The following is a 27,173-nucleotide window of genomic DNA, read 5'->3' on the forward strand; positions in this document are numbered from 1 at the left end:
GCCTCAAGCTCTGCCAAGGGAGGTTTAGGCTGATCATTAGGAAAAAATTTTTCCTAGAAAGGGTCATTGGGCACTGGAACAGGCTGCCCAGGGAGGAGGTTGAGTCACCTTCTCCGGAGGGGTTTAAGGGACAGGTGGATGAGGTGCTGAGGGACATGGTTTAGTGTTTGATAGGAATGGTTGGACTCGATGATCCGATGGGTCTTTTCCAATCTGGTGATTCTGATTCTATGATTCAGAGGTGGAAAGAGGGGAGATTTGGAGCCCTAGAGTTCCAAGTCCCAGACCCGCACCCAGGGTCTGCCCACCAGGCTCAGTTCAGCCACAGCCACTGGGAAGGGAGCCAGGAGGAACACTTGGTACCTGAAATTTCAAGGCAATTTTCCTCTTCTAATCTACAAGCTTCAGTCAGTGTGAGAAAGAGGCAGCCGATGGGGTTCAGAGGGTGGCCGACCCAGCCCTCCAAGTTGGTGATCGTTGTTGCTCCTCGCTGCAGCAGCTCTGCAAAAAAAAGGGAACAGAAAGAAATTAAAAGTGAGGAATTTCAAGACAGGTTCAGCATCCAGAGAGGTCTGTGAGACAAGGCGGCCTTTTCTTACTCCACAGGCCTGGGACAGGAGGACCTCCAGGGCCAACTCGGGCATAGTAGCTTGCAAGCGTAAGGAGCAGCTCAGAGCAGCCACCTCACAGGCTGCCACAGACATCAGAGGGAGCAGGCACCCAACAAAAAAAAATAGGGTGCCCGTAAGCCCATATAAGATTCAGTGGTTCACCCGCTGTTCCAGAAGAACACGAGGGGCTGCACTATCCCAAGATGGTCCACAAAGTCACACCTGCAGGTTACGGACTCATCTGCAACAGTACCTTGAATGTTTCAGAAATACAAGCAGAAATCTCTCTGGAAATCACAAAGACTCCCAGGGAGGCTTAAAAGCTCCATCTTTTGATGATCTCAAGCTGGCTGAGCTAGCCAGGCGCAAGAGCCAGCAATGACCAGCACTGCAGTAACTGCCCCAGCTCTCTGCCAACCGCAACTGCAAAAGAGGAAACACTGGTGGTGTCTCCTGGTACTAATTGCTCAGCAAATGCAAGGCGGAGGCAGCACACAGAGCCCGTTACTGCAGCTCTGCAGACAAGCAGCTCCTCTTTAACGCAGGCATCACCCACTATTGCCTCTGCAACCCTTACAGACAACCAGAAACGGCAACAGTGGGAACAAGAACAGTCCTGCTCCAACAGCCCCAAGACAGCATGTGGGCATCTGCAGGTGGGTGCCAGTGCAGTTTGGCTCAAGCGATCAGCTGTATCAGTTTGATGGAGAAGACTCTCAACCAGCCGGGACACCCCAGCTAGATCTCGTGGGATGTTTCTCCCACAGCTCTGCTCGTACCTTTCTTTTGGTGCTTATATATTTCCAGCTGCCTTTGCTGCTGCAGTCGCAGGGTGTTGATTATGGCAACGGTTAGTCGGAGAGCTTCTCTGGGATAGCCGTGGGAGCGCAGAGCATCTACCCGAGCACAGGCTGTCGGAACGTGTTCTAGAAGGCAAGGACAGACCGAGGGGCATGGATAAGTCAGAAGAACACAGAAATTCACAGGACGGTACTGATGGGAGAAGAGAACCTGACAGCATCCAGCTTCATGGCATTTTCTTCTACCAGTCTTCTGCACACCCCAGCTTAAGTCCTGCTCCCTGCCTTGAAGTCATCCCTTTCTCCCTGCTCCTGGAATACTAAGGGGATTCCTACCACGTTCAATCCACAGCAGCCACGTCACTACCTAAAATCCCCACCTCCACAAACCTTATTTAGTGGAAGCACTTCCAACACACCGTTGCTGCAATACGACAGCTCCAAATACAGGCTGGTACAACCCCACCACTCGAGTCTCCTGCACGGCTTACAGTCATTTCTATCATTGCTGTGCACCCTAACGATTCTTGGCACCTCGTCCCACACCTTTCTCTGCTTTCACAGCACGGGTGATGATACATGCTGTGAGATTGTCCATCCAGCACTGCGCTAGAGCCCCTGGTAGATCTGGGGTCACTTTTTGAACTGCGTCCTTAACACCTCCATGGCGTGAGCTCTGCAGACACCCCATCTCTTCTGCAGCTCTCCTACCTGGTGTTTTATTATTAGGAACAGTTGCATGTAACACCCCCCTGAAGACTCACAGCTGCTTAGGAGTTCATCTGCTCCTGCTGCTCATTGCTCACCTGAAATCACAAGCAACTGTGGAGAGGATTATGACTGAGTGAGAAATTAGCAGGAGTGGATGACATGACACTCCACATAAAAAGCAGGGAAAATCTCATTTTCTTGCAAAATGCCTGACCAATGTGGGGGGAAAGGCAAACGCAGGCGATCTAAAATCACAGTAGAGTGATAATTTCTGTTCCTATGAGATCTCAGAAAGCTTTGGAAATGCAGACAATTGCCTGCACAAATGGGATTTCCGCATCCCAAAGTTCACGCGAAAGGAATCCATGAGGAATAGGTCTCAGAACAAACATATCTGTAAAAGAGTTTCTTGTTGCTACCTCTATTCAATTGCTAAATGGATGAAATATTCAGCTTCTCATTGAGTTCATCACTGGAGGTTACTGAGAAACGTTCCTCTCCCAGCACCGAGGCCCTAGATGGGTGTCAAGAACACAAAAGCGCAAGATCCAAAAATCACAGCAAATACATCAGAAAAATAACATGCACCAGCCAGCTGGGCCAAAGGACTCACCAGAACTATGGGCAGGGGAGCTGTGGCCATCACATTCCTGCTAGATGGAGTCCATGGAAGCATTAAGCCCCCACCACTGCCTATGGTTGCATGGGGAGGAGACCTGCTGCCTGCAGCTACACAAAATTCTTACCAGAGCAGAAATCATAGAATCATATAATGAGCTGGGTTAGAAGGGACCTCAAAGCCCATTCAGTTCCAACCCCTCTGCCATGAACAGGGACACCTCCTGCTGGATCACGATGCTCAAAGACATGTCCAACCTGTCCTTGAACACCTCTAGGGTGGGAACGTCCACAACTTCTCCAGGCAACCTGGGCCAGCGTCTCACCACCCTCACAGGAAAATGTTTCTTCCTCTGATCTCATCTCCATCTCCCCTCTTTCAGCTTAAAACCATTCCCCCTCATCCTATCCCTGCTCTCCCTGATCAAGACCCCGTCCCCAGCTTTCTTGTAGCCCATTTCAGTACTAGAAGATCGCTGTAAGGTCTCTCAGGAGCGTTCTCTTCTCTAGGCTAAACAAGCCCAATGCTCTTAGCCTGTCCTGCTCCAGCTAAGCTAGCAGAGGTGTACCAGCAGCCTTCCCATCGTCCCTTTTAACTTATCACCTGGCCTCAAGAGCAACTTAGTGCCTGCCACTCCACAAACCACATCTCCGGATGACTTTAAATATTCTCTTCCCATTTGGTTGTGAGACAGTAGATGGACCGGATGACAATGCAGTGGTAGATTTTGACCTGTTCCACATGCCCACACATTCACTTCTTGGGCTGTAGGGATGATGCATCTGCCCTCCCAGAAGCATGGGTGGCTTGTGCCTCCCATTCTGGAGTCAGTCTGAGGGCTGACAGCCACGCCAGGAACCCCCCAAGCCCTTCATCTCACTCGTTCTCATCCCAGACATAGATGTCAAGGATCTTCAGCTCTGCCCAGGGTTGTGACTTTGCAGTAGAGAAGTTGTGTGGCTTGAAGTGCATAGACTGAAGGTCTACAGCACAGGAGCACACTGGGCTTGGCTGGTCCAGTGTGCCTCAAACTCACACAAGGCTTAATTATACTCTCTGCTAATTGTTTTTAAGGGAAGACTTTGAGAGTGAGACTGGGGAAGGAAAAATACAGAGGATACAGCTGTCCCCCCACCAGCCAATTTCAAGGAACTTTCAGGGATTCACTTTCAATCCAAGATGCAGAAGCTTGCAAGCACCAAGGGTAGCAAAGCTTCTTTGATGCCCTGGGTGGCTCTTCTCCACTAGCAACCCTACCCACCCTTGGGATGCAGGGGTCTGGATGCTCACCTAGCCACAGCGGCTGCCCCTGGGAGTTGAAGAGTAGGCTCTCGCCCTCCCGCTGGTAGGAGGGAGACACGTAGAAGTCACTGCTAATGATGCGCTGCAGGTGGCTGTCCTGCCAGTGGAGGTCACAGCCTTCGATCGCGCGGGTGAACACGGTGCGTCTGGGCCTGGCCAGTGAGTCTGGAAAGAGAAAAACCATCAGTGCCTTGGTGGGGTAGGTGCAGCCTCATCCTGCTCCCAGACACAACCTCTCTGGGCAAAGCAATGCCTCCACAAGGAGAGCAAAGCCCTACTTGGTCCCACCCGAGCTGTTTCCAAGCTGAGCACAGAGGCTGTGGCTCCTGTAGACCCCTCTCCTGCCCACCTTGACCCTGATGGAGACTGCCCTCTCCCTAGACAGAATTGCTTAGTAACTTGCTAGAACAGCTGCATGGCCAGAGAGGTGAGGAAAGAGGCAGACACTGCCGTCCATTTGCTCTCTGACAATAATCCATTGTCACATCCGAGGCTGACGCCTTGAAACGTGGCAGCGCATTCCCACCCCTGTGATGCTCAGCGCACAGGCAGCTGCTGAGGTCAGGGCTGGATTCCTCAGCGTTACTGCCCTGCAAGAGCCACAAGTTCTCTTCTGCTCCAACACGAAGTCTTGGCTTCACTGAACCACAGCTGCTTGGACCAGCAGCACCTGAAGCCGTGAAGGGAACATCACAAGCGTGTCTCATCTGCCTCTGGGTGATGGGGTTAACCGTTGCCTTCCAGCAACCTCCTCTGGCTGTGTGGGAAGGCTGGAAGGGAGGAGAAGGCACAGTCTGAAACTCCACCTGCAGCAGATGCTCCTTTTCAGAGCTGCTCAGCAACTCCAGTGACATTTCTGAAGCTATCGAGCGCTGGATGAGCACTGCACTTTGTCCAGACAGATCAGACAAGTGGTTTGTCAGGAGCAAAAGGTCTATTTGGAGCAATCCTGCTATGGCACGAGCCATGCGTACAAGAAAGCTAGGGAGGGACTTTTTATAAAGGCATGTAGTGATAGGACAAAGGGGAATGGCTATAAATTGGAGAGGGGCAGATTTAGACTAGACATAAGGAAGAAATTCTTCACGCTGAGGGTGATGAGGCACAGGCACAGGTTGCCCAGAGAAGTTGTGGCTGCCCCATCCCTGGGGGTGTTCAAGGCCAGGTTAGATGAACTTCGAGCAGCCTGATCCAGTGGGAAGTGTCCCTGCCCATGGCAGGGGGGTTGGAATTAGATAATCTTTAAGGTCCCTTCCAACACAAACCGTTCTGTGATTCTATGTTGGACCCCAAGGGCCAAACACAGCCACTGGGCTACTAAACGGGGAGCCTCAAAGGCGATGCAATGCTCAACATTATACCCCACAACCCACAAGATGGGCTGAGTCAAATGCATTCAAGGGGGAAAAACAAAAGGAATCGCTCAAAGCTGATCCACAGAGGCTTGATAAACACGTTCCAGAAATGATGGCAACAAGTAATTGGCCTGGATGCTGCAGGCACCCTGAGGTGGAGAGAAATTAAACAGGTGTTTGTACATAGAGAACCAAGCCTGCTGACTTTACCAGGAAGGATTTCAGGAATCAGCTGTTCTCCCTCAGTAATAAAACAGGCTGGTGACAATCTGAAGCAGTATTTGCATATGCACAAACATTAATCCTGGGACACCTCCAGGATACGTGCTGCTTTCAGTCCCCTGCTTTGAGAGGCAGGAGCGTGGGGACAAGGGGACACCCTCGGCATGCACTTCGGAAACTCCTTGCGCATCTAAAAAAAGTGACCTGCTTAGCCCTGCCAACGTGCCCTGAATGCCAGAGTGAAGCCTTGGTGGAGCTGGGAACACCGGGGGGGAGTCCCAGGGCTGGTGCAGGACGTGGAGCAAGGCCAGGTTTAAATTAAGCTGCTCCCCGAGGATGCGCATGGGAAGACAGCGGAGCAGCCGTGGCATGCGGTGGGCTGGCAGGATGGCCACGCTCCTCAACCGCTGCTGAAGGACTAATCTCACCCAGAAGAATGGAATTTCTTTCACGGCACGGCTGTCGTTTCCCCTCTCCTCTTCCCACTCTGGCCACGCGTAATACACCAAGGAATAATTCCAGTGCAGCAGACAGAGGCACGGAAAGAAAAGTAACTTTCACGTAATGTCTGCTTCAAGCAAAAGGAAGAGGAAAGACTGCTTAAAGGCATCAAACGCTTTGTCAGGGGTTGAGAAAATACTTCAGCACAAAGGAACAACCCCATAACTACATTGTTCTGTTTCTTGCTTTGTAATTGAACTGTGTTTAACATTCCTGGCAAAGGACTTATCAACCACGGGAATCAAAGCCCACGGGCCACACTTGAGGGCTGGGAAAGGGACTCTGCGTCATCTTCAACTCCTCGCTCTTGTGTTACGTCTAGGGCTTCTGAGCTCAGCTCCAATTCAAGTAGTGCCGGTTTTCTGTAAAAGTCTATACCCAAACCTGCACAGACTGCAGAGATCTAAACTCCCCCAAGGTCCAATTGCTTTAAAATGGCCTCTAATTTGATGCTCAAAACACAAGTGATTTCAGACACATAGTAAAGAGCAAGATATTTGCAAATCTACCTAAAATGAGAGGCCGTAAGGAGAAATGTTTTGTGTTCCTGTGACTCCCAGAGACATCGCCAGCAGGCAAATTGAGGTCTCTCAACTTCAGGGTGCGTTTTGATCCAGACTCAATCCCTGTGGCCACTGGCTGGATCTCCACTCCCTGCCCAAACTCACCTTGGCTGTGACCGGAGCTCTGCGTGAGCGCGTTGGTGATGTTGGGAAGCTCGTTACCGTAATTGCCGTCTTCCAGGGGACAGACGTCCATCTCGCCCCACTTGCGCAGCTGCCGAAGCCAGCAGGATTTCTCTTCCAGCTTGCAGTGAGGGTTTAACACCACACACACCCACAGCGCCCCTAAACAAAGCCAAGAAATCAAAGAGGTGCCACCACCATACCCGTGGGGCAAAACTCTCCTGCTCCTGTGTTCATCGTGAGTCTGCAAGCTTTCCTCGGCATTCGTAAACTCATTTCAGCATAATGCACAGACCCAGGAGGGGGATTTAGACAGCTTTTAAATAAAAGTAAAACTCCTTTGTAATGAAGCTAAATTATAATCTCCTGAGATGGGGACAGTAGGAGGAGGGAAGGAGAGAGCGGCTGTGTATGAATTTGTGAGTGCTTCTGTCTGCCAGGACAAATCTAGTGTTTGAACTACACATCAAAGCATGCCTAAAAACACCCTGGCAAGCTGCAGAGTCTGTATCTCCAAAGACTAACCTGATTTTGATCCTACCCACGTTCCAAGTGCTTTAAAACCTGCTCCAAATGCTATTTCATCTGCCATTGTTCTTCAGGCCATTTGCATTCAACTATTTAAAAAGGAGATTTGGTGTATTTTCTTCCCTTTTTTTCCCCCCTCTTTTTCTTTTTTAATCCCCAGTAGCCCCCAGCCTGCAGAGGAACCAGCAGAGAAACCTGGAGCTTGGCTTGATGTCTCATAGGCAACAGCCCTCCAAGGCGTGAGCCCTCTGGATCTCACAAGCAGAGGTGCCTATGAGCACGTCACCCACGCTGACACCCTCTGGGTCAAGCATGGGACCTCACAGGCCCAACGATGCCGTCTGCTGCATGAGAGGCAAAAAAACAGGCCCAGGGACATCTGTCGTCATCAAGACCCAGCTCATCCTTTCATAAGGCAGGGCTGACGCTGGTGCTGCTAACCAAGTCTTGCTGACTCTCCTGGGTCCCCCACTGCTCTGAAAAAGGCTGCGGCAACCCAGGTAAGTGCAAACCCATGAATTCTCCTTTAACTGATTACATTTCTGCCCAGATTTCCCTGCAAAGCTGCCCAAATTTCCCTGCAAAGCTGCCCGAACACAGCACGTCCCCTCCTTCGCTCCTGCCCCGTGGGGTGGGACAGCCGCGTGCTGGCACAGCCGTGGAGCGCAGTGTCCCTGCGAACAGCCCCGGGCTGAGAGCCCGTGCTGGTCGTCTCAGTGCCTGTGTTGGATCCTGCCATGCATGCAGGGCAGCTCATGCAGAAATACCTTCCCCTGCCTCTCATCCACGGGCCTAGCAGAGGCCAGGAGCACTTTTCCTTCTCCCCACCATTCTAGCTGCTCTCTCCCTCCTCTTCATCACTCCCAAGGCCAATGTTCTCATCCCAAAGTGACAGCCAGCATCAGGACATCATCACCCGCCACAGCTCCGCCGCGTGGTTAGGGGATTCCTCCACGTGCCCAAACAACCTCCCTCGCTCACTGTGTTCTGTGCGGCAGCTCCTCAGCTGCACAGCCAAACTGTCGAGCCAAACAGCCCAGAGAGAGGCTGCGACTCTCGCACAGGCAGCCGGAGCAGCTGGTCCCTTTTCCAGGCAGTGTGAGGCAAAACCAGGCTAAGCAGCGACGTCCTGACTCTGGCTCTGCTTCAGCATCTCCCCACTCCTCTGGGTTACAGCTAAGCTTTGGTGGTGCTTTTGGGGTGCATCTTCCAGGACCTGTCCTCTGCCAGTTGGGATTTGTGGACACGTTTGGCTCAAATCATAATAAGGTTGCTTGCATCCAGCTCCTTGGAGCAGTTTGGCTTGGCAGAAGAGACAACACGGCATCACGATGCAGATGGTGGCAGCAGCATCGCATCCAGCAACAGGCACGGGAAAAGAAAACGCAGGCACTGATGATCAGCAAATATTCAGCTCTCGCCTGGTCCAGCTCCATCCTCGTCTCAGCTCCGCTGCTCCCAGGAATCGCCACCAAAACCCCTCTCCCTTCTGATGAACAAAGGGGAGTAAGACTTTTGAGCTGCAACCTCAGCGATTAACGAATGTGCAAGAGAAGAGCCATCTCCTTAGGGGTTTTTCAGACTCATTCCTTCCAGAGCAGGTCTCTGTCACTTGCTCCCAGGCTCCTCCAAGCTCCATGGGGGCTGCATGGACGTAGCATCCTCACCAGCACCTCTTGTGCAAAAAGCAGCCTCCAGCAGCCTTGGCTCACGCCCCTGATGGCACCCAGAGGGTCTCGGCTGACAGGCACTAATGCCTGTCAAAAACCTGGAGGTTTGGTGCTCCAGCTCCACTGCCTGCAGGAATGGGATGCGCTTGCTGGATTTTTGGCTCCCACAGCTCAACTAAGATGCAATCTTTGGAAGCCTCATGACTCGGCAGCCTATTTTTGGGAGGCCTCCGAGGCATCCTTAGCCTGCCAAAACACTGTGCCCCTGGGCTCTCCTGCAGAAGGGAAGATGCGCTGGGGATGTGGGAACAAGAGGGGGAAGAGAGATTTGCATCTGTCTTGGCAGTGACAGTTATCTGGGAAATGGAAAAGAGGGGTTTTCTGAGCCTTATGGTCAAGAGACATCAGCTGACAGCACAAGTGACTCCCATCCTAAGCCAAAACCCCACGCCGGGTCAGACTCCGTGTCTGTTCACATGTTGCAGAAACCTCCATCTGAACTTTCCAATAGCAGGAGGTTAAAGCAGGGAACAAAGTGGCAGATCAACGATTAAGCTAAGCCTCTAAACAAAAACGCTTTTTGATGACGGGGCTGGGTGCAGGGACTGGGGGGGTTGGAGCCTTCCCAGCCCAGCAGTCCCGGCTGCCGGCCCCAGAGAGCACAGGAGCTCCGATCCTTTGCCCAAGTTTCCAAACCATCAAAGAAATTCTCCTGTTTCCCACAGGGTCACTCCCTGGCTTAATCTGCTGAAATTCCCCACTGTAAACAAGTGGCCGAGATAAATAAACCCGTCTCCAGGCAGATTAAGGTCAGGCTGCACTTCAGCTGGTTTTTCGTCTATTTTTTGTAATTAGGCTTTAATCGTAAGTACTAATGCGCCAGGGCAAATACTCCCACGCCGCAGAGCTCTCCATCCAGCAGGTCTTTCCTTTGGCTCCCCAGCAGACGGGGCAATAGATGTTCAGTTGGCAGCACACGCATAAGCAAGCAATGCCCTTTTTCATTTATTTATTTATTTATTTAAACTCTGAAATCCTGCAAAATCCTTTACATTTTCCCCAGCATAAATCCACAATCTTCTTTAAGGCTGATCTTCTTCCAATCCCACGCAAGTCTGTGAAGCAGTCTTTGCTAAAATCGATGATTAATTATTAAAGTCGTGCTCAAAATAATTTCTGCGAGGCCCATTTTTCTCTTCCACGTGGCAGGGGAACGCGGTTTGTGCTGGGGCTTCCCGCAGCAGCTGGCAACAGGCCCTTCATCCCTCCCTTTGGCAGCAGCGGTAACGCCAAGCAGCTTTGGAATCCACAGCCCACAAGCAGTCGGACAACGTTCCTTCACCACCCCACACACTCTGACCAGCGTTACCCTCACAGTGATGGTTTGGGACATCTCCCCACATCACTGATGTTAATTACTGGTGAACACCACCAACTCCCTGAAGCTCTGGTCCCTCTAGGCCTCTTCAGAGGGATCCTCTATTCCTACAGTAAACAGTACCCAAGGCTAAATCATGGAATCACCAGGTTGGAAAAGACCCACCGGATCATCAAGTCCAACCATTCCTGTCCCTCAGCACCTCGTCCATCTGTCCCTTAAACCCCTCCAGGGAAGGTGACTCAACCACCTCCCTGGGCAGCCTCTGCCAGTGCCCAATGACCCTTTCCGGGAAAAATTATTTCCTAATGGTCAGCCTGAACCTCCCCTGGCGGAGCTTGAGGCCATTCCCTCTTGTCCTGTCCCCTGTCACTTGGGAGAAGAGCCCAGCTCCCTCCTCTCCACAACCTCCTTTCAGGTAGTTGGAGAGAGCAACGAGGTCTCCCCTCAGCCTCCTCTTCTCCAGGCTAAACACCCCCAGCTCTCTCAGCCGCTCCTCATAAGGCCTGTTCTCCAGCCCCTTCCCCAGCTTCGTTGCTCTTCTCTGGACTCGCTCCAGAGCCTCAACATCCTTCTTGTGGTGAGGGGCCCAGAACCGAGCACAGTATTCAAGTATACAAAAAGCTTCATCAAGACAGGGGGAAATAATCCCTGTTTTGAGTATAGTCCGTGCCCATCCTGCCCTGAGCTGCTTCTTGGAGCATCACCGTGTCCTCCGTGGGAGCTTCTCTTCAGCCATGGAGATGCCCTGACCCTTTCACATGCCATGCTTATGCCTGGCCAGCCGCTCGCTCTGACGTGTGTTTGTTGGCATCGTGCTTCACCTGCTGTCACGCTGATCCAGCCCTTGTAGGGCCCCGATGTTCCCTGGTCACCTTGCCAACTGCTAATGGGGACGTCCTGTCATTTCCTCCCATTCTGGTGACCAAAACCACACACGCCAACCTTGCACGGTTAAGCCAGGGCAGAAACCCAACCGCCCCCAACTCGTGTGTGCAGGACGGGAGGCAGGGCTCTCGGTTTCCATAACAGGATTGAAATCTGGCCAAATAATCTGTAATTCTGCGCAAATTGCTTCCTGCGCCCAGGCCTGCCCAGACACCCATCCATCCACGTCTCACTGATGTGCTTGCTTTCTTCTATGTGGAAATTCTGGCTTGGTGAATTTGGCCACCTCTCCACGATCACTTCACGTCCAACCATCTAGCTGGAGCATCCCAAAATCCTGGAAATATCTTCTTGGCAAGCAAGCACAGATGAGCTCTCCAAAGGCGGCGTGGTTATTTCCATCCAAGGAACTTCACACAGAAGCAAAGCCTCCCACCCCTGCCTGGCCCCTGATTGCGCAGTTTGGCCAGGCTCTCTGCTCTCACAGCTACGTTTGCGTTTGTTGGGTACTTGGAGGGCTGCTCCAGACCCTGCACCACCCCTCACTCTCCTTCCAGTTCTCTAAAAACCTTTTTGTTCCAGCCTGTGAGCCCTTGCCCTTCCACAGCATTGTCCACCAGCAGGCTGTGAAGAAGCTCAAACTTGCTCATCATGAAACTACAGCAAAAGTCAAACTGTTCACCCAAGATCCCAGATGTCCAGAAGAGCCCAAAACTGCTGGGATAACTCCACCATACAGCCAAGCTCCCTGGGCCTACGTCATCTAAATGTTTTATTCTAATGATATTACAGTGTCAGCCAGCTGAGCCGGTGTCTAAGGTGCTTAGCTAGAATTACCCAGAAGTACATTTCCCTCACAGCCAGGCTCTGTGCTGGTCGTCCTGCCCCCCTCGCCCTGGAAACGTGCACCAGAGCAGGCAGAAATCTATTAGATGGGACAAGACTTGAGAATCTGCCTTTCCCTCTTTGGATCATGGATCCTCCAGCAATGGCACTTCCACATCTCCAGGCTACGTCCAGCCCCTGGGGTACATCAGCCCTTGTTCTCCCTCGCAAAGGCTTCAGGGCTGCACACAGAAACTGCTGCAAGTATGGGATCAGCCCCACTCTGCGCACCCATCATCCTTGGCTCCTTTGCAGGAGAAGAGCCAGGTTAAGATGTTGAACTGTGTGTGCAGCTAGGACCTGATCCAGCTGTCCCACCAGGATTTTCCCAGCAGGGGCACCTCTCAAGGCCGCTGCTCCCAAAAAAGAGACCCAAAAGCCACTGGGATGATGTCTGCTGGCCCAGCAACGCAGGCAACCCTGTTGCTGCTCTCTGCAAGGTGATGACCCTTACCCAGCTCATCCCAGAGCTGCCGGCACTTCTCTGTGATACCCGTCCCCTGCTGCCTCCAGAGGGAGAGCCGAGGATCAGCCATGAACTGCTCCGTTATCAACGTCAGCATCCTGGCCCCGTTGGAGTCCCTCATGCGCAGCATCTCCCGAACCTGGAAAGAACAGAGAGATGGTCCTTTGTGAGACAAACCACGATTCCCTGGAGGTGTCTGATACACAGTCATGCAGCTGGCAACCCACAGCTCGCTCGGTCTAGGGGTCCAGCCTGTAAATACATACAGACATGTATGTGTCTAATGTACAGTCATACATTCTAGCACTTATGCAATGGCTGTGACCTGGCTGGCTGGAGTCCAGCTGAGTAACAGCCACAGCGTAGGCTGTGAAAAGGACCAAGAACACGAAAACAAGGCCCTTCTGTAAAGAGAAAATCCCGTAGGCTGGTGCCACCCCTGCATGGTCTCAGTAGGCTCTGCAGGGTTGGCTTTCCCCGAGCCGTGCTGATAGGGAGATGGGAGCAAAGCACTCCCTTGAGCAGAGATCATGGCAAGTTCCTGATGTGGGAAGAAGGGACCTGCCAGGAGAGCGAGTGAGACAACCCAAGCCTGACCCAGAGCCTGGATTACAACTGCCTGCTCCACGACTGGGCAAGAAGGCACTGGAGCAGAGATTCCCAGCTGTGATGGGCACCCTGCCAGGGCAGCCAGCGAGCTGCCGGCTACGTGACACACCGAACGGAGACAGGAGAGAGCAGCCAGAACCCTCTCACCTTGGCAAACATGGAGTTGAGCTGCTTCCCCGAGCCGTAGTACCCTCCCTGAGATAGGAACAGCTTCACCTGCTCTCGGACCTGCTCCTCATCCAAGTGCCAGCAGTTCTCATCATCGATGCTGGCCCCAGCAGTGGGGTCAGGAGCACCTGCAGAGACAGAAGGAGAAAAGAGACAACTGTGTGAGCAGCAGCAGGGTCAGCAGTCCCACCAGCAAGAAGAAGCGGCCCTACATCTACTTTATCAACTCAGGTAAGGCAAAATGGACCAGGTTCCTAGGCAGTGAGCTCCACATGAGAGCATCATGCTCTCCTTCCTCAGCAGTGGCAGCAGCTGTCAGGAAGGATCCTGACCACAGGGCTAATGCCTAACCCCTTTCCCTTTGCAGCCTATGTGAAGTGAGGCTGAGGAAAAGCAGTGACTGCAGCTGCAGCACCCGGAGCGTTCCCCGGCTCCAACGATCACGCAGGGTGCTCCTCCTGCTGCAGGACATTACTGGTTGGTTTAAGCATCAACAAAGCTCCAATTTCTGCAAGTCTTTCCCCACATTAGGTACAGTCTAGCTGAGGTACCACTGCACTGGAGCAGGGCCTTTGGCAGGCACGCACATGTTCACAGGTTGTATTTCATCTTCCAGAGAAGAAAAAAGGAAAAAAAAGCACAGAATCACAGAATCGTTAAGGGTGGAAAAGACCTCTAAGACCTTCAAGTCCAACCATCAGCCCAGCACCAGCGTGCCTACCAAACCATGTCCCAAAGTGTCACATCTATGCATTTTTTTAACACCTCAGGGAAGGAAACTCCATCACTTCCCTGGGCAGCCTGTTCCAATGCTTCACCGCTCTTCCATTCAAGAAATTTTTCCTAATATTCAATCTAAACCTCCCATGGCACAACTTCAGTCCATTTCCCCTTGCGTTATCACTTGTTACTTGGGAGAAGAGACCAGCACCCACTTCACCACAGCCTCCTTTCAGCGAGTTGTAGCAAGCAATAAGGTCTCCCCTCAGCCTCCTTTTCTCCAGTCTAAATCCCAGTTCCTTCAACTACTTCCCGTAAGACTTGTAAACGCTTTAAACACTGCTTTAAACAATAGCTCAGATCCACGTCCCCTTGTTTCATGGCTCCAGTGAACAGCTAGGAGCACAAAAGGCAACAGAAACTCAGCTTTTTGGTGCCTCACTTTTGAGTCCTGCTCTGTAGAAACCCCTCAGTGAAAACCAGTGCCAAGGAGGGACCAGCACAGCTGGAATATGCTTCTCCCATCTCATCTCCCTCAAGCTAGGAAGGGGGTCACAGCATGGGAAGAGCGAGGTGCTGCAAGGACAGCCAAGGGATGCTGTAGCCAATGCATTGCTAATTAAATCTTAATGATGTCTTCCCCACTTGACTTGGATCTGGCTGGAGAGTAAAATCTGTTTCACGTGGATAGAGTTTGGGATGCTGCACATGCCTCAGCCCCACATGTTGCTGAACTAGGAGCTCAAAAGCGTTTCATGAAAATCAAACTCCAGAACGCCTGCTCAGCAAAGTGACTGTCTCTTCTTGGCTTGTAAGCGAGAGGACACCAACCTGAGGGGTTTTGGTCCTCCACGAACGGCTGAGGACACTCCTGACCCAGTAAGATACAGCTATTTGTATTTAATGTCCTTTACAAAACCTCAAGAGCAGTTCCAGCAAGCCCTAGGCGCCGCCTACACTATGCTAAAGGGAGAGGAGGATGCTGCTCTCTCTGCAGAATAATTTATAGTTGACACTACCATGTAATTGGAACACAAGCTGAAGCAGCAGAAAAGAAATCACGGCCCCCGGATGAGCATGAAGGTTTTCACCTACAGCCCTGCGTGCACCCTGACCCTGCTGATGACCAAGCCCTGCCATCAGCCACGAGGGACCACCACATCAGGGACAGTCCAGCCTGGCCATCACAGCTTTTCCATGCCTTCTCCTTCCTTCCACCCTCTCCCTCCTTCCTTCCTTCCTTCCCCTAGCCTCATTCTTATCTCCAAGATAAAGAGCAGACAAGCCAGTGATTATCCCCTATCAGGAACCAATGACTAATCTGTCTACCACAAGCACTTATCCAGCCCCATCACTGAGATATCCTACAGACTCTTAGCGTCCTCTTCCCCACCACCCTGCCCAGTGCTCCCAGCTGCAGCTCTCCAAACCAGCCAGGTCACTTCAGCTGCTTCTCCAGGGTGACCTGGCTGCACCTACAGTGACCAGGAGGGTGCAGTTGCCTGGGGTGACCCATCCCACCAAGCTCAACTGTCTTTGGTCCCTCACTGAGGCTACAGTGACATATAAAGGTGGAGGAGCTAGCAATAGATGAGAAATGGCTGCATTTTTGTGGGGTTCCCGGGGCTACCCTCGGCACTCGCTGCTCTCACATAGCGTTAGCAACAGAAAGCCCAAGCAGCAAGGAAAGCAGCATGCAGCTAAATAAAACCTCCTCCTCCCACACAACACATTGAGTACTTCGCACGTCGGGGTTCGGGCTGCAGCCAAATTAGTAACGCGCCTCCCGCGCCTCCAAATAAAACCCAAATTTGCTTGTAAATGTATTTTGCTTTCCTATAAAAGATTCAGAGGGAGGGCTGTAATAGCAGATTCCCACACATGCATCGCAGCCCGGCGGATCACGGGCTGCCCAATTACACCGGGGAGCTGGATAAACATTTAAGAGCAAACAACGGGATTTGTGCCGGGTTTAAATATTAATGGCAGGATTTGTCCACTTCCCCTTGCCAGCGTTCACACCACGGGGGCTTCGGCAGCGGCACGCCGTGACGCAGCCGATGAACGATTCCATGTCTCGGCTCCAAAGGAGCAGGGAACGGCATGTAAAACAGCCCGGCGCCTGCGTAACACGTTTCTCATATAGCAGCATTCCTGCTCCAAAGAGCCCTGTTTCAGATGCGCTGGATTTTGGTCCTGCCAGATTCAGATTTAAGGAAACACCGTTACACATCTTGACTGGAAATAAGTGTTTCCCCAGCCCCGTTTGTTTCTACACTGGCTGTAGAAACAAAGATAAAAATGCAATCCATCACACTCCAAGCAGGACCCCTGCCTTGCTGCGGGCTCGGGGTTTAACTGTTTAACAGCCAAGCAAGACCTCTCCAAGCAGACACAAAGACTGAGAAATAAGGACTGGAAAAAATCTACAAATTAGAAAACAGAGCAAAGAAAGGCATGGAAAATACAATGCCTTGCTCAGAAATTAGCTGCCCAACATGAATAAAGCAAAAGGCTCTCCTGGTCTGTAAAGCAGCAGGTTTGCAGGGCTGAGGAGGTGGTGGGGCCTCATGGGTCATGCCAAGGCGTTGGCACATCCCAAACCCAAGCTTCTGAACTCAAGAAGGGGAGATACATGAGCCAGGCAGTGTGGGATGCAATCCTAGAGCATCTTACCTGGAGCAGGAGCGGCAACACAAAGAAAGAGGGATAATTATTATTTTTAGTCAGTGCCTGGATCTGATCAGCTGATGGTAAAAGCAACCCAGGGATGTAGGTGGCCACCTCAGCATCTGGCTTGCAGGCATCTCAGCCGACTGCGCCCAGCACTGGCTGCTGGCTCAGGGTCTCATCGTGCTGGCCCCAGAGCCGGAGCCACAGCCGCCCGGAGCAATGCTGGCTCTTGTGGCAGTGGCTCACAAGGACCATCTCATGACTTCACGTGGTGGCATCGCTGAATGCTTCCAGCGTCCAGAGAGAAAAGAGAAGTGAAGGAAGAGCTCTGGGCGGGGGCAGGACATAAGACAAATAAACAGCAGAAAACCTCAGTGAGAAAATAACCAGGCACCAGAAAGGAAATGAATTCTCACAAGGGATTAAAAATAGCAGCAAAGTGAGGAGACAAGCTCCGCCAAGTCTCCCGGTTCATTTTCAAGGGGAGGCAGGTTGGATGGAGCCTCCAGGGCGGCCTCAAGATTCACACCCACTTGACAGCAATGGAACAAGCGAAGCCAGATCAGACCCCAGCATGACAGCCAGGAGCTTTCTGGCCCAGGTGGTACCTGCATGGGGTCTGGTCATCTTTACAAGCCCTTTGTTAAACATCTCACCTAAGCTCTGGGGTCATTCAGCAACCCCATTAGCTCTGCAAGATGAGGAGGAAGAGCCATGGGCAGAGCCTTTCCCTTCTGCGCTCAGGTGTGTTATTTTCCCTTAAATTCACATCAGCTCAGCAACCAGGAACACAAATCCCCTGGAGACTTGACCTTCTCCTCCTCCCCAGCAGGAAGGCAGAATTTCAAATAGATTTACTGGTGCTGCCCTCCAGACGCTGTCATGGGATGACCTGAAAGTTAAAGACTGCCTGAGGACTCCTCAAACATTAGTCCTGACACAGTGCGACAGGACAAGTGGGCAGGGAATTCCTGCACAGCCAACCTGGCAGCCAACTTGCTATACACAACAAGAAAGACAGGCCAACGGGTGAAGGACAGTACCAGCCCAGCAGCTGAAGGAAGGGCTCAAGGTGACCAAGAATATATCTGGGACAAAAGTGAGAAGATGAGGCAGAGAGCTTCTTATGGCTTTTGCGTGAGCAAGTCTGCTTTTCCCATGCCAAAGCCTGGCATCCCAATCAGGTTCAAAGGATGTATCTGAGACAGCAGCTTTCCTCCTGCACACTCCACACTGATGCTGTCTTCCTCTTAAAATAAATTCAAATAACTCTCTACAAGCATGAACCAAAACACAAGAGGAGATAAATGCCACCTCCCAAGTCTGCTGGATGACTTGGACCCTGCATACTCACTGCTGCTGGATACTGGATCCACACTGCAAGAGCAGGAAACCCAGCACTGCTGCTGGGACTCACTGTGCTTCCGAGTCTGAGTTCCTCCTCCTCTATATCGCTTATTTTTGCCCTGAAATCTCCCTCTCTGCCCACAATTCCCATTTCATCTCTTTTTCTCAGCCTTGCCTACTCTGATACCACCTGGCTCTCTCTGCTTACTGCACCAAAGCAATTGCACTCTGTTCCTCGTCCACACCCTAGAAGGACATATCCTTCCCGTGAGTCACAGTGGTAGAGCATGGATCTATCCAGTGGCTAAGCTGCACCCATCCCCAGGACGTCCCACCAAAGCTGGTGGCCCTGAACTACTTTCTAAGCTTATATAATCCCACGTCAGGCTGGCCCCACACCAAACCAACACAAACCCTGGGCTGATGCTCTTGGAAAAGCAGGAGTAGAGCAACAAGGTGGCCACCACCAGACACTCCTCACCTTATTATGGCTTGGCTGTTGGATCCAAGCACTCCAGCTGCAGGTCCTGGCTGCCCCAGAAGCCACTCTACCAAGAAAGGCCACGCAGCTGCCAGCCACGTTTGCTGGCACAAGGACAACCTTGCTCTGTGTTGGATAATTACTGCTGCTGACTTTGTCCCCGGAGAGCAGGAACACACTCAGCGAGGGAACACGGCAGCACTGAAACCCACCCCTGTCTCCTCACTCCAGCTGCAGCTTCAGATGCCAAGTGTGGAGGCGTCAGACACGCGAGGTGTCCTCGCTGTGAGCACAATGCTCTTTGCAGCCAGCTACGAGAGCAGAAACGTGACCCACTTAAGCAGGCAGAGGTCAAGTGGGGAGTAGAGCGGCAGGCACACCTAGGCTCTCCGCTCAGATTGAATCCTTCGAGAACACGGGAACGCCTTGGCTGCGCTCCAAGGCTCCATCATTACTGGATAGTTTGTATTTCCTTCTAGGAAGGCAGACAGGAAGATCGGCATGCGGTGCGCAGCCCGCGGCTACAAGATTCCTGCAAGGAACAAAGCTCTGACGCCCCGAGCCCAGCGCACCAGACAATGGCCTGTAATTTTCTTTGCTGTTAAGGCTCCGCAGGGGGAGAAGGAGCAGCCCTGAAAGCCTTATTTTACAAAATCCGATCATCCCCTTGCACGAGGGGCACTCCCCAGAGAGCCTGGAGTGTTCCCAGGGTGTAGAATTGGCTCCTCCATCCCACATGCTCAACACCAACATCGAAGGAGCAGCCCTCTGTGTGGCTAGAGGCAGGTGGGGAAGATCCAGGGCTGATTTCATAGAATCACCAGGTTGGAAAAGACCCATCAGATCATTGAATCCAACCATTAAACCATTTGAAGCTCAATACACTCTCCTCATTCAAAATGGGGGGAAAAAAAGATAGGATTTCTTGCTTCAAGGTGTAACGAATTCAGGTGTTCAACGCACACACTGGGTTACTGTTCAGGCTGCAGAGGTTGCCCTGCAAAAAGCCAGCCTGACCTCAACCCAGAGGTGTGACCCCAAGGTCTGAACTAGACGGGGCCAAGAATTGCATGTGTAAGCTCTACATAAAGCGTACCTCGAAGAATTTCAAATCCCAGGATCGGGGACCCTCTATGAACGCATGAACTGCTGCTGGGAAGGGCAAGACAGAGGGAAAAATCTGGATGCCCTTCAACTGGAGCCCCTAGATTGCTCACCCATAGGCAGCACCACACAACCCACAGCCCTTCATCCCTGCAACACTGTCCAGGATTAAGAGCTGAAATCCTAGACAACACCACTCTGAACACGAATGTGAGATTTTTGGAGCTTCCCTTTTCAGAAGGTGCAACATCTATGAATTTTAGATCATCTTAGATCATCTTTAATCATCTCAGACTGATCTGCATCTTTCCACGGGATGAGACCAGGCTGTATCCCTGCTTGCAGAGCGGTTTTCTTGCTTGTGACCCTGGGCTAGGCAGCCACGTGCGTGCTGGATAGGTGCTGCCTTCTGCTGAGCAAGTCAAGGCGTCTCTGTCAGCTCAGAATCGCACACTGAAGTGCATGAATTTGCACAAGTCTAAAGGGACAGAGAATTTTTGCTTTGTTTTTAAAGCCACTTGTAAAAACAAGAGTCAGATACTGAACCAGAGCCAACTTCTGTATCTTCATAAGACTTCCAATCACCAGGCTTTTGCTGACTCTAGAGCAATAAATATTCAGAGCCTTAAAAGCTTTTTATTCATTCTGTTTAGGAGAAAGCAGCCTCAAACAATGGCCAAGAAGGGATCTTGCCCAACTTCTCAGCTTTAGTGAATCAGCTTGGGGAGGCAGCAGACTTCACCAGATTCTTGCAGTACCACAGCTCCTCATTCTTTTTAAATGCTGAAAAATGAGGAAACCCCCAAGGCCAGTAATTTAAAGCACAACCACACATGCAGCAGATGTGGCCCAGCGGAGGAGACAAAAGCCTCTCCCAAAGTAGAAGCAGGAATGACCAGCCAGAGGGAGGGGAAGGGAAAATACCTGAGATCAGAGCTACTATCACCCCTACACAGTGGTGGATGTAGACTCCTGGCCTCATCTCTACATGTGGATTCAACCAGTTCAGATCCTATTTTAGGCTGCATATGGGGCTTTTCATCTTCAGAGCATTTAACAGGCATGTGTTAATCCCTGCAACGCCCTTCCGTGGCAGATAAGTCTTTATTATCTCCGCTCTACAGCTGGTGGGACAGGCACGGTGGGGAGCGGCTCATTGTTGCAGACCCTGGGCAACCTCAGCTCCTGGGCTCCATGAAAAGACACAGTGTGGGCTGATGAACAGAGCCTCAGGGCAACTCCCCAGGGAGCCTGGGCTACCTCCCACCCACTGGGCAACTGGAGTGGGGATGGGATGGGCACTGTCCCCCAGCTTTCCAGGGGAGGAAGTCACACGCATCTTCCAAACACAAAGCCCCAGGATGCATCTCTGCTGCCTTTGTGCAGTAGGTTAGGACAGTGGTGTTCATTTATCGTGGCCAAACTAACACCCACGGAGGTTAAAGCTTTATCTTCCACCGGCTCAGCTACATCTGACATCTGCAGGGCTGCGCTGACACCATGTCCCTGGCACGATGGAGGAGCCATGTCCCCACTGCACCCCTTACTCTGCAGGTCCCAGCACCACTTCCTTCTGTGCTGGGGGACTAAACATGATTCCTCCCTCTCCTCACACTTGGCTTCTCCATCCTCTTCCAAGCTATTGTGCCTCACCAGCCAGCCTACTCTACCTTTTCTTGCCAGTCAAAGCCAGCGTTTGACAGATAAGCATATAAAGAAGAACAGAGGGCAGAATGAGGATGCATGAACATCAATGTGGCCCCAAAACTCATACATTAATGTCAGTTTGACATTGTCACCTCTCTCTGTGCAGCAAGAGACAAAGACAGCAACATGGAGGCCACCACCACCATCGGTATGAAGCCACCACCCCAGCCCCAAATGAATCAGTGCTGAGCCTCCCAGGAATGGAGGAGGAATTACCGTGCACTTGGTTGATCTCCGAGTTGGACGACAGAATCTCATCAGCCAACTTCTGGGCAGTGGGCAGCACCTCGGTGTGGTGCGCCGTGATCAAATACTGAACAAACTTCTGGAGCTGGTCCCTGTTCATCTGGAAAAGGGTCTCTGAGATGGGAAGACGGAGTTTGACCTGGTCCGGCTTGCGGATCCTGTACAGCGAAAGCGCCACGACATGGGCGCAGTAAAAAATGTCCTTGTTCCCACAGCCACATGTCACTGAGGTGATTTTGCAGCGGTCGAAGCTGATGGCCACCTTGTAAGTCATCTCTGGTTCTGTCGCAGTCGCTGGTTCTGTTACTGTCCCACTGAGGTGGAACCCTGAAGAACAAAAGGAGAAGAGGAGAAAGGCCACATTAGATTCTCTCTGACCATGACCACCCATGCAAACTCTGAAAGGAGGACAGGGCCAGCCAAGGCCACCACATATCGCTGTGTCAAGGAGTTCACCACCCAATGGATGCCATCCTGGTGCCTTACACCCAGCCTGCATACAAATGCACTCCTGCACGGACACACACATGCAGACTCTTCATTGAGTTTATTTAATAGCCAGACCCCCAGGGGACAAGAAAAGCCGCTCAGTTCCCATTTGTTTAAGAGTCTCTCAGACTGCTTCTCTCCTGGGAGTCATCTTCATCCACACCTCCCTCTTGCTGAATTTGTAAATCATGTGAGCAAGGGCTGGCAGAAAAAGGCCAGTTTCTTTTTTTTTTCTTTGATAAGGCAGACAAAAAACCCCACAAATTAAATGCAATGCCACTCAAGCCTCAGTCCCTCAACTAGGTAGAGCGCTCCAGGGCAGCTCTGAGCTCTTCTGCACAGCAGGGACAGGAGCAAGGAACAACCTGAACCGTAGACTGGGGATACACCCCCACCCCTCAATTTGTTCCATGAGCTCTACAATATTTGCTGCTCCCCTGTGAGCTCTTAAGCTTTCCCTGAAATACTGCTGCCAGGGATCCAGCCACTCATCAGCGTGATCCATGTGTTGGGCTGCAGGGACAAATCCAAATCACTCACGCAAACATTACAGTGCTCCTGACAACCCCCACCAGCATGGGGCTGCAGCACCTTCAGGCACAAACTGTGAAAAAAAGCCCCAACAAGTCCAAAATGTGGGTGAAGGGTGAGAACTGGCTCAGTAGGTTCTCAGGGTCCAAGGAAAGTGGATGCACGAAGTAAGCAAGGGAAAAAGTCAGCGAGAAAAGGCTGGGTGCTCATCAACCCCAACGTAAACGCCCGGGGAGTCCCTTCTCAGGAGGTGGTGGCTGCCAAGGTGATCCAACACCAACACTTTACACTTGCCCAACCACCTGGAAAAGGGACATCTTTGTTTCCACCATCTGTCTGCCTCATTGCTTCAAGGAGAACGAAGCCACACCGAGAGGTCAATTAACACCGCTGGGGCCACCCAGCACCCCTGTTTCAGAGCCTGACAAGGTAACTGGGACCTGGCATCCCACGCCATCCATCGCAGCCCTCCTCCCTGAAGAGGATGCTCACTTTTCTCTGTGCCACCACAACCTTATTAAGCCTATGTTTGCACAGAGGTCCCTGCGGAGCCTGCCGTCCCCCTGGAGAAGGCGGCAGACAGCTGAGAGACCTACAATTAGCGACAGAAAAGGAGAAGGGGTAGGGGGGTGAAGATTAAAATACATTAACTGCATCAAACTCTTGTGCGTTTGCCAGCTCTCACAAAGGCTTTCCGAGACAAATTCTAGCAGAGGTTTTTAATAAATGGCATCAAAACCAGCTATTCACTGCCAGTCCCTTTAAAGCCATGCCAAAAACCACATTCAAATCTGATTAAGCAGCAAGGAGGTCTGCTTTCACTTTAGGGCAGGGGAGGGGGAAAGCAGAACTGTTCTGCTGCCATCACCCAAAAACCACCCTGCATGGTCAACGGAGGAAGAGAGGAGGGACAGACAACCCTGCAGTGCCCTCTCGCTCACCCAGTGCCAGGAGTGGAAGCGTGGCTGGAGAGGTGCTGGGCTCCACGCCACGGGAGCAGCACAGCCAGGGACCGATGAGCTTCCCCTTCCACACGAATCCATCCTCCAGCAGCCAAACTATATAATTCCTGAAGATAAACTCCGAAGTGTTTATGTTTTACCACTTCTCTGGTCTGTGATGCTTGGCAGGCGACTCCGATTCGCTGCCAGCTTCTCCCTAGTTTACTTTTTTAACAAGTTGAAAGGACTGGAAACTACGTTCCTGAGCAATAATGTATGTATATATGCGTATGCACACCCGTAGGCATATACGCACATATATATAAAAATCCCTCTAAGACAAATTACTAGCCATAAATACTGCCTTCAAATGCTTACGTTCCCAGAATCATGGGCCAGACCCTAACTGGGGCTAATGGGTGTAAGGCTGGAGGAACCTGTTTAACCAAATGACCTGGGTGGTTTGAGTGGTCAAACATAGGAAAAAGTTGCCCAGGGAAGTGGTGGAGTTTCCTTCCCTGGAGGTGTTAAAAAAACCATGTAGATGTGGCACTTCAGGATGTGGTTTAGTAGGCACAGTAGTGTTGTGCTGATGGTTAGACTGGATGATCTTAGAGGTCTTTTCCAACCCTAACGATCCTATTATTCTATGACCCCTTTCAAGCAGGTGTAATTCTGAAAATACATCAAGCATGGTCTGAACCTGCCTCACAAAGAAAGAAGATGTGCCCAGACACTTCCCAGGCTGCTCTCAGGTATCCTAAAGCCGTGATTCCCCATGCTCTGTGAGAGCCAGTCCTTGCCAGTCATAGCTGGGGTCTGCAGGTCGAACAGGATCATCAGTGACTACCAAGTCCATCTGGCACTCAAGCCCTAAGGCAACTGTTGGTTTAGATTTTAGCCACGGTGGCAGCAGGTCTACTTAACATAAACTGGAAACTCTACACAAAACATTTATGAAAAGCTTAGCCAGAAATTAAACGCAGTGAGAAGACGAGAGAGAAGAGTTGTCAGGAACAACGGCATTATTTGAGAATATTTACATTAAGAGCAGGTCAGCCTGCACCCAGCGCTGACCCTGGCACCTGCAGGTAGGAGATGGCTTCACCAGCTCAGCAGCGATGGTATCACTGTACCGGAGAAAAGTAGCAGTTAAAGGGTAGGTTACAGTGTGATTACTCCATCAGACGCCAAAAAACCTCATGCCTGGTCCACATAAAACCCTGATGCTACAGTCATCAAGAGGCTACAGGTCACCCTGAAGAAGGACAGCTGTCCCTGTACTCTCCTTGGAACTCAGCTTGCATCCCAAGCAGCACATGGGGCAGGCAATACCGGCGCTCCAGCAGAGAGAGAAAACAGTCCTGGCTGCGGTCACGGTGTCTGGATAGCGCTGAGGGCAAACACATACTCTCCTCTGTGTCCCCCCCACACATTTCAATTTAAGATGATCCCACAGCCGAGTGCTTATCTAGGAATTCATCTTCTGTTCCTTAACATAAGCTAACTTGGTGTTTGATTTGCTGCCAGCAAAGTAACAGTGCCAGGGCTTGAAAACCATGGAAAAGAAATAATTAAGTATTGTCATCTTTCTAAGTACAGACTCGTTACAGCCCACTAGAGTCGAGCTTTGTCCCAAGAAAAACGTTGCCTCCTCTCTGCCCCAGAACAGCCTCCCCTGCTTTCACCATGGATGCTTCTCAGCAGGTGCCCTTGTAATCCAGGTTGCAAAAGGAGCCGAGTGTTCACACCTGCCCCAGAAAGAACACAATAAGGTGCCACAAACGTTCACAGGCACACAGGGTACGAGGAGCACATCCCCTTCCTCATCCCACTTGCCCATCAAATGAGGACAAAATGCTGAAGGATGGACCTTTTCAGCAGATCTACCCCACAAATCTCAGCTCTGATACTACATTCATGCAGCAGAATATTGTGCCTCCAATTTAAGCTAAAACCAATCCTCAACATGTCTTCTGGGAGTTTGTGAGCTCCACATCAGTAGCACTTCCAAACTCGTCAGCTGGGCAACACCTCCCTCTCTGGAGCTGAAAAACCCCACAAGCTGGTCCTCCCACAGCCCCACCAAACTTTCCAGAGCTCTGGAACAGTTTACGATGGAACAGGAGCTCCTGTGCAGGAGACTTCGTATTAGGACAAGACCATTAAGGCCTCAACTGAAGAATCTTTAACCAAGGCGGAGAATGCTTTGGTCTCTAAACCTGCTCAAGCAAAAGCAGCTTTGCAGACTCTTCCAGTTCTGTAAGAGCAGCCAGACTTTCAGCTGGGGATTTTTAACCCAGATGTTAACGTGTTAACCCTACAGCTCTAACCCCCCATCAGGCTGGCTGTGGAGACCTCCAGTCTTGGGTCCTCCAGCAAACTACAGAAGGTAAACCAATGTTCAAGCTGATTACACCAAAATAGCTGAAGTTCACAGGTGCAAATTTAAGCCCAAGAAACAAGAAAAACTCTGGCGTAACTTCTTTCTTTCTCTTAACCATCATTAAGAGCCCTCCAAAATCCATCAGGAGGAGAAGGGAGAGAGGAGGACCCCACAGCTACAACACCAGCCAGGAACTTGAGAACTCAGCTCTGCTCCCTCTGGCAGTTGCTGCTCACAGCCATCCCCCAGCTTTCACACCGCAGCACAAGCAGAAGTCACAGTTGTCATTCGCAAAGTTGTGCCATTTGGAAATATTAGCTTGTTCTTCCCAGGCGCAGCACTCGCTTGCTTTTCACAAAGCATTAGTGCGATCCTGGTGGGGAAGCAGCTTCATGCTAGCACAGCCACCTCTAGAATCCAGCCCTGGACCAGCAGAACAAGAAGCCATCTGAGCTTGCTGCACAAGAGGATGGGGACCAGTAACACATGGGTAATGCACGGAGCATGATGTCACGGTGGCTCCTCTGCAGGCTTTTCTCCGTCTCTGCGGAAACCCTGAAGCAGGGCAAAGAACGGTCCTGCAGATGGAAACATGCAACCACATCCACCTGCCCTGAGCAAGCACCACTGGATGCTGCACAGAAAGAACCTGCCCCACATCCGGCTCCCAAAAACTTCAAACAACCTCCTAGTAACCAAGGCTGATATTCTGGGCAGGGCTGTTAGGAGCAATGTGATGGGAAGTCCATCCATGCAGCTTCCCAAAGGCACCAGCATCCCATCATGGTAGATAGTGGCTCAGCCTCCCCTCCTTGTCACTGTCACGCACGGTGCTCAGCTCCCAGGACCCAACCTCTAAGCAGACCAACCCCATTTCAAATCCGTGTTTGCGCCTTCAGGAAGGCAGGAGCTCTGCAAAACCAAATGGGAACGAACACACGGATATTTATGGGGCTCAGCAGATGCAGATGAGGTAAACTGAAATTCTCAGCGCAAAGCATATACACTAGATTAACATGACCCAAATATTTTTTTTTTGCTAAATTTCCAAACCACAGCGGAAAGGTATTTTAAACTAAAGTGATTCCAAGCTCTTTAGTGATTAAACAGACTGCAGCTCCAGCTCCTAGTGGAAAAACCATTTGTTTT

The 27,173-nt window shown here is 51.4% G+C and overlaps 1 protein-coding gene across 1 annotated transcript in view; it reads right to left on the reverse strand.

The window, feature by feature from the left end:
* The window catches only part of ZSWIM5 (zinc finger SWIM-type containing 5), a 97,945-nt gene that overhangs the window by 6,762 nt on the left and 64,010 nt on the right, over nt 1-27,173 (reverse strand). The window contains 7 exon segments of the mRNA XM_069862949.1: nt 364-501; nt 1,391-1,537; nt 4,032-4,208; nt 6,790-6,969; nt 12,611-12,761; nt 13,379-13,527; nt 21,648-22,004. Of these exon segments, the coding sequence (XP_069719050.1) occupies nt 364-501; nt 1,391-1,537; nt 4,032-4,208; nt 6,790-6,969; nt 12,611-12,761; nt 13,379-13,527; nt 21,648-22,004 (1,299 nt within the window).

This window comes from Phaenicophaeus curvirostris, chromosome 8, assembly GCF_032191515.1.
Source record: "Phaenicophaeus curvirostris isolate KB17595 chromosome 8, BPBGC_Pcur_1.0, whole genome shotgun sequence".
NCBI lineage: Eukaryota > Metazoa > Chordata > Aves > Cuculiformes > Cuculidae > Phaenicophaeus > Phaenicophaeus curvirostris.